The 7,140-nt window shown below is 31.5% G+C and overlaps 1 protein-coding gene across 1 annotated transcript; it reads right to left on the bottom strand.

The window, feature by feature from the left end:
- Positions 1–5,932: 5,932 nt before the first annotated feature.
- Positions 5,933–6,844, bottom strand: LOC115715700 (protein yippee-like At4g27740). The gene is made up of 2 exons (XM_030644364.2): positions 6,547–6,844; positions 5,933–6,414 (listed from the first exon to the last, which is right to left on the bottom strand). Exons 1-2 carry the CDS (start codon positions 6,637–6,639, stop codon positions 6,190–6,192), a joined length of 318 nt encoding a protein of 105 aa, XP_030500224.2. The 5' UTR covers positions 6,640–6,844; the 3' UTR covers positions 5,933–6,189.
- Between the last annotated feature and the right edge of the window lie 296 nt (positions 6,845–7,140).

The following is a 7,140-nucleotide window of genomic DNA, read 5'->3' as shown; positions in this document are numbered from 1 at the left end:
TTTTTCCAAGAAATTAAAGAGGGAAAGACAAGAACCAACCTAGCTTGCAATGGACCTAAGAGATGATGAATAACCAGCCAAAATCAAAGGAGAAACACCCCCTCCTTGCTGCTCAAAGCTTGGCCGAAAGAGAGAGAGAGAGTTGGTGTGTGTGAGTTTTTAAATTTCTTTCTAATTTTGACTAAGTGTGGAATTAAAAGGGAAAAGGGTTTTATCAAGCATTTAACATATTATTTCAGCCAAGTAACAATAGAATAAACATTTATTTTTCACAATTAATAAACACATAAGACAAAACTCTAATGGGCAAAAAGACCATTTTGCCCCTCCCCCATAAAATCACATAAATCATACTAAAGGGGTATTTTTGGGACATTCTAAATTCCCGGCCATTCCCGACATTCCCAATGTCTAAACCCGTCCCCAAATTACCAACATACTAAGTTGTGATTCCTACTGAGCCAAACGCCGAGTTCCAAAATACCGGACACCGGAAATGCGAAATCTAAAAACTACTGATGGCATAATCATGCATTTCTGAATTCCATAAATAACAGTAATAAATTATTTAAATAGCTATAAATAATTTCATAATTAATCATAAACAACTGCTAATTTCCAAATTAACTAAGCGGGCTTTACATGTAAACTGCTCAAATGACACCGCATTACACTGTATTTTTGTGATGTAGTTTTTGCAATTTTAAGATCTCGCAGTGCGGTTACGGTTTGAGAAATTAGAAAAACCGCATATGCAGTTTAGTTTGGAAAAAATGTTACAACCCGCAATATCCGCACAGTGAACACCCCTACATTTACCCAACAAAAGAAAAACTTAATATATTCGCGTTTACTAAATTGTAACTGTAAAAGAAATAAATCGGCTTTAAAATAGAAAATAATCAGAAATAATATTTTATTATGCTGTTTAATAAACTTCTTGTAAAGAAAATCAAATTATATTATTTTGTTTAGATAATTAGAAAAGATAATCAGAATGTATTAATTTGACAAAATCATTAAAACATGTAATTATTTATTGTTAATAGACTTTTAAAATGTATATTTATCTTTTTTATGTTTTATTAATAAAATTAAAATAAAATAAGTTAGGAAAAAGAAATGTATTTTCTTTGAAAGTAGGGGAGAATATTTTCCTTTATTTTCTCCTTAATTTATGTGGGCCCACTACTTTTTTCTTTTCTAAAATTTAGTAAATAATTATATAGGAATCAATATCATACATTATTTCTCATCCCCTTTAAGTAAAGATAGCCTTAATATTATATAAATATGTATTAAATAATAATTAAAATGGTAAATAACAATACAAGTACTTAAATTTTTGAGTTTGTAAGTTGTAATGACCGCTCTAGTAATGTGGATTAGTAAAGGCAATTAGCACTAATTTTTATTATTTTATTATTATTTGTGAATTAATTTATTTATGGACCCCAATATTTGGAAATAAATATTAGAGTTATAATTTCTCAATTCCGGAGATTTTATTAAACTCTAGGGGTATTATTTAGCTTATATGTGAAATATGTTAATTTTGTAATTTTTGCTCGGCGACAACGGAAAATGCGATGGATGGCTAGATAATCACATGAGTAAGTTTAGAACCCTATTTTATAGTGGGGAATATTTTAGAGAAAATTAATTATCGGGATTGAGCGGGGTTATGGATTTTGACCATTTTACCCCTAGCTTTGGAAATACCCTAGTTTTAAGTCTAAGGGCATTTTGGTCTTTTGTTTATGGATGAGTGAGGTGGCTGCCCAAGTAGTTGACACCTAGCACTTTGTTTTTCAGCAAGTTTTAATTAAAGGAAAAATCATTTCATTTGAGGGAAAAATCAAAGAAAAATCAAATTGAAGAGAACTCTCTCTTTCTTTCTCTTTTCTCTTTCGGCTGGGGCAGAAATCAGGGGGGAAGGGCTGTTAAATTTTGGAGTTTCCAGCAAAGGAAGCTTGGAAGATTCAGGTTGAGGTAAGCCCTAAAGAACCCTTCTTAGTTTTCAAGTTTTAAAGTTAGGTTGAATTGGTGATTTTGTAATTTAGGGGCTGTTAAGGTTTGATGTGTTTAGGATTCGAATTCTAGGGTTAGTTTGAGTTGATTGAAGTTCCTAGCAGCTGATTTTATTGCTTGAGTATGGTTTTAAGCAAGCTTGAGTTTTGAAACTCAAGCTTTGAGCTTTAATGGCATAAATTGAATTATTGGTTTGTTCTGTGATTTGTTGATTGGAAATGGATGTTTATACATTGTATAGGTATACTGGAGAGTTTGGTAAAGTTTGGGATTGATTTGAATCAAGGGGGATAAATTTTTGGTTCCCAGCAGTAGAACCGGAATTCCGGTTCTGGGTGGTCTGTACCAACCGGTCGGCCAGGTTGGTGACCCAGAACCGGGATGCCGGTTGGGAACCGGTCTACCTGTTGGGGGAATTTTCAGAACCCTAGTTTTGGCCAATTTTGAGATATTTAGGGTATTGCCATGAGGTTTATCGATAGGGAAACTTTTAGTTTCAAGTTTTAAGTCCCGGAAAGTGATTTAACTATTACTATTATTGTGATTAGGGCATCCATCTAGCACGTGAATTCCGTTCAGGTCGGCCAGCACACTTGAATTCGGAAAACAGGTAAGAACTGTGTATAATGTATGATGTGATTATCTGAATGTGTGTATATGTGTTTATATATGCATGCTTGAATTATGTTAAACACTACCAACACTTGTATGAATAAGTTATAGAGTGTATTGGTACAATGATTGTTGTGATTTTGAGTACGATACAGTGATACCAACACAAGCATGGAAAAATGCTAAGGTGTGTGGTACATCACTCAGTGTTACTCAGTGATCGGGATAAACCCTACCAACACTCGTACAGTAAGGTGCGATGTGTATGTGGTATAGTGGTTGTACCCTGGTAATGAACGTTCATACTCATCTGTTAAGCTCTGTAAATAGGTGTATGGGCGCCTATTTACAGGTCGGAAATTATATGGTATGTTATATGCATTTCTTGCGAGGTACGGTGACTCACAGTTTCTACTTCCATGTGTAGGTAAAGGAAAGGCGAAGGCTGAACAGGAATGAACCTGAGTTCGGGTGAGATTGTACATGTCAAGCGGCGCGACCTGGAGTGTTCGGTCTCGGGACATCTGGGAGTTGTATTTTGAAAGTCACTGTGCGACCCAGAACTTGTGTATTTTGAATGTAAAGTTTAAACAGTAAATTTTCAAAAGTTTGAAATAGGGATCCCGAGATTTGTAAATATTATATTTTATTACAAAGTTTAATATTTAAAGCAAAAGTTTTAATTTGACACGTTTTTCAAGAAATTTCTTTGATTAGCAAAGATTGCACAATAATTGAAAAAGCACTGTAGCGTGCCTTAGCATTAGGGCGTTACATAAGTGATATAAATCTTATAATTTTTCTTAACTCCACAAATATTCAATATTTGTACAAACTGTAATTTTTGTCCTATTTCATTAGTACAAACTTCATTAATGTTTAAAATAAGGCACATATATATAAAGCCCAAATTTTAAATTATTAAATCTAGAATGAAACATATTTAATGGAACTAGACAAATTGTACAACTTAATCATCTTGTATGTGTTCTCAAACTTGATTGGAAAACTTATAAATGTGGAACGTATGTGGCATTTGATTAGAATGAATAAAAACATAAAAATAGAAATGGGATAGGAATAAGAATGGAATGAAATAAAATTTAAAATGCATAAAAAAAATTATTAAATTTTTTCTCATCATGTATTGGAATGGTCTTTTTTTCCACTTCAAAATATAATAATCATTCCATCAAAATAGTAGAAAGGTCATTCCATTGGAATAATATTCCAATACTTTAATATGCAACCAAACAAAAGAATGAAATGAAAATTATTTCCTTTCCATTCTATTCTATTTCATTACATGCCTCCAACCAAACGCTACTTTAATTTTTTCGTTAAGTACCTCTTTGAACACCTATAAGTATGTGTTAGGCTAAAATTAGTCTAAGATTCGGGTCATATTTCGGTTAGTTTTCACTCTTTGTTTCTAGTTTTAGGGCTATATTACGCTTGATTCTTTTGTTTCAGGTCCTCGGGCATTTAAAGAAAGTATGTACAAGAATTGAGGCGAAATGGCGAAAGAATCGAGAAGAAAATCCAAAATTGGTGTCGCTGCCAGTTCCAGTCGCGACGGGGAATTCGCCAGTCGCGACGGGAATTGGCAGAGACATCCCCAAGAACTCAAACTGCACTCCAGTCGCGACTGGGAATTTTCCAGTCGCGACTGGAACTGGCAGAAAGTTTTAAAAAAATTCGAAGTGAACTCCCGTCGCGACGGGGGCTTTGCCAGTCGCGACGGGGACCCTTATGACGGGATTTTTGGGCAATTTCGTAATTTCACGAATTTTAAAGATGAGAATTGGTTTAAATAGCAAGGGTTCGTGAAAATTAGGGATTATTGAGAATTGGAACCCTAGAAACAAAGAAGGAGGCTAGAAGAGCGGCTTGTGGCGACCCGGATCAATTGCGTCAACTAGTTCTTTCTCTTCTCTTTAATTTTTCTATGTTCTTTTCTATTTCAATGTTAATTATGGATTTGATTATGGATGTTTTGAACTAAACTCCTATTTAGGGAGAACGATGAATGTTGTTTAAGTTTTTCTTAGTTAATGATTAATTGCCATTCCTCCATCTTGATTGTGAATACTATTCATATTTGTGTTCCATGTGCAAGATTGATCACCTTTTACATGTTTTATGATCTCAATTCAAAATCTGAAAAGTGAGAATTGAGAATGCTAAAATTGGATAGTCTAGGTTTTGATGTGAAACGAAAGTATTTACATAGCCTTTGTGACATTTAGATTATTGCTTAATGCTGATTTCATGTTGGTTTAATTAAGAGATTAATTAGAGAGCATGAGATTTAGAACCTAGAAGATCTGAAAAGAGCTAGGTTAATTCATAATCTGTCATTCACTTCAAGAGAAGGATAGCATTTAAACATTAACATTGGTAACTTAACAACAGGATTCGTCTCCCTATTTTCTTATCTTGATTAATCTTCCTTTTGTTAGTTTTAATTTTCTGAATTGTTTTATTTAATTCATAAAAAGTATTCTTTTACCAGATAGAATCAATAGTATAATTTAGTAGTAATTAGTCCAATTCCCTGTGGTTCGACCTCACCTGTGTGAGTGTACTACTTGATTGCGTATACTTGCGTAGTAATCATAAATTTAGCAACAGTATGTCACTAGTTGCTAAGAAATAGTGCCCAAAAGTTAATGGCATATTCTTGTCTTCTTTCATATCTATAACACCACAAAATACCAATTAATCCACTTTAACTAAAACTTAAATGATTTTTCTTAAATGAGTAAATAATTGATATATTAATTGTAAAGAAATTATTGTGAGTTTTACTTCACCAATACCAAAAAAAGGCATCAAGTTTATACTAATCCAAGATCGCATAATAATTTGTCAAACTTCAAATTACCAATCTCACAAGAAATAGAAAAATTAATTAGATCCTTAAGCTTTTGAAAAATTTCTTTTAGATAATGGCATTAGATTCCTCAATTAAGATCACTTTGGCCTGCATTTTTATGGAATTTTTTTCTTTTATTGTTACAAATATGAGTTTTATTTTAATTAATAGTAATATATATTTTAATTTGAACACATAGATTAAACTTGAGTGACGTTTAGATGAGATGAATGAAAACATAAGAACATAAATAGAAATGGAGTAGAATTAATTTTAAAATGCATAAAATAATTGATAAAAAAATTATTAAAATTTTTCACATCTTGCATTAATATAACCATTTTTTCAAATTCAAAATAAAATTATTATTCTACCAAAATAATGCTTTAAAATACAACTAAACAAAAAAAATAAAATAAAAATTATTATATTTTTATTTCATTTCATTACTTTTAACCAAACACCACTTAATGTTTAAAATTAAAGTATAAAATTGTCTCTATAGAACCTCTCCCAATAATAAATATCATAACTTAGATAACATCATATATTAAGTACAAAGAAAAGTTTGAACAACTCTCACAACCACATAGTGAGATTATTTATGATTTGACATATATACTATACTAGTTTTTAGAAGAAGATTGATCCAAGTTTTGATTTGATTTTTAGTACAACTTGGCAATCTTAGCAATCTCTAAAATAAACTTGCCTTCTTTGAATCTCTGAGCATGATCATGAGCTATTATGTATTTCCAACCAAGTACCTCACCACAACCTCTACAATAAATATCAGCAATAGTGAACACACCACTCATCAATTGCTTCTCTTCTTTAGGCCCCACAGTTATGTTCATTACATGAGAAAACAGATATGCAGGCCCAGATTTTGCCTAAACAAAATCAAATTTCAACTGGGTTTTATTTTCTTTTAGTTGACCCAAAAAAACATATGATGACTTTTATGGTCAACAATTGATTATAAGTTATTAAAATTAAGCAAGAGAGAGATTTGTATTTTGTACCTTATATTTTTTGGAAAGAAGGTCATCACGGAGGGCAATTGGGTTTCTGCAATTTCTACAATTGTAGAGAGGTTGACCTCTGAAATCGGCCATTAATTAATCATATACAATACAATGGAGAGGGAACTATTATTATGACTATAAATTAAGCAATCTATATATCTTTATTTATGACTACTATTCATGGTGAAATAATCAATGGTTTTTGCATATGGTAAAGGTGACAACGATATGGATAAGTTAGGTAGTGAGAGGTATAAACTATAACGCATCAACTCATAAGTCATATCTTTTGTTCTTATCGGTTTTTGTAGGAGACTTTCTAAGAAATTAGAGTTTTCTCGGCTAAAATGTCTCTCTCAATAATAAATTTATTTGTATTTAATTTTCTAAGTTTGAATTTGAGGAAATTACACTTAGTATGGATTTTAAAAGTTCTTATGATAAATATGGCACATTTAAGTTTGGTCAATTTATATGGTATTTTTTTATTTTTAGGTTTTTTTATGGTATTTGATATGCCATATATATGTAATTAGGTTTCTAAATCCCATATTTAATGTTTTTATTTGTTTAGGAATTTTTATTTGTCAT

This window comes from Cannabis sativa, chromosome 5, assembly GCF_029168945.1.
Source record: "Cannabis sativa cultivar Pink pepper isolate KNU-18-1 chromosome 5, ASM2916894v1, whole genome shotgun sequence".
In the NCBI taxonomy this organism is placed as follows: domain Eukaryota; kingdom Viridiplantae; phylum Streptophyta; class Magnoliopsida; order Rosales; family Cannabaceae; genus Cannabis; species Cannabis sativa.
Note: the sequence above shows the minus strand (reverse complement) of the source record. Positions and strands in the feature narration are given on the sequence as shown.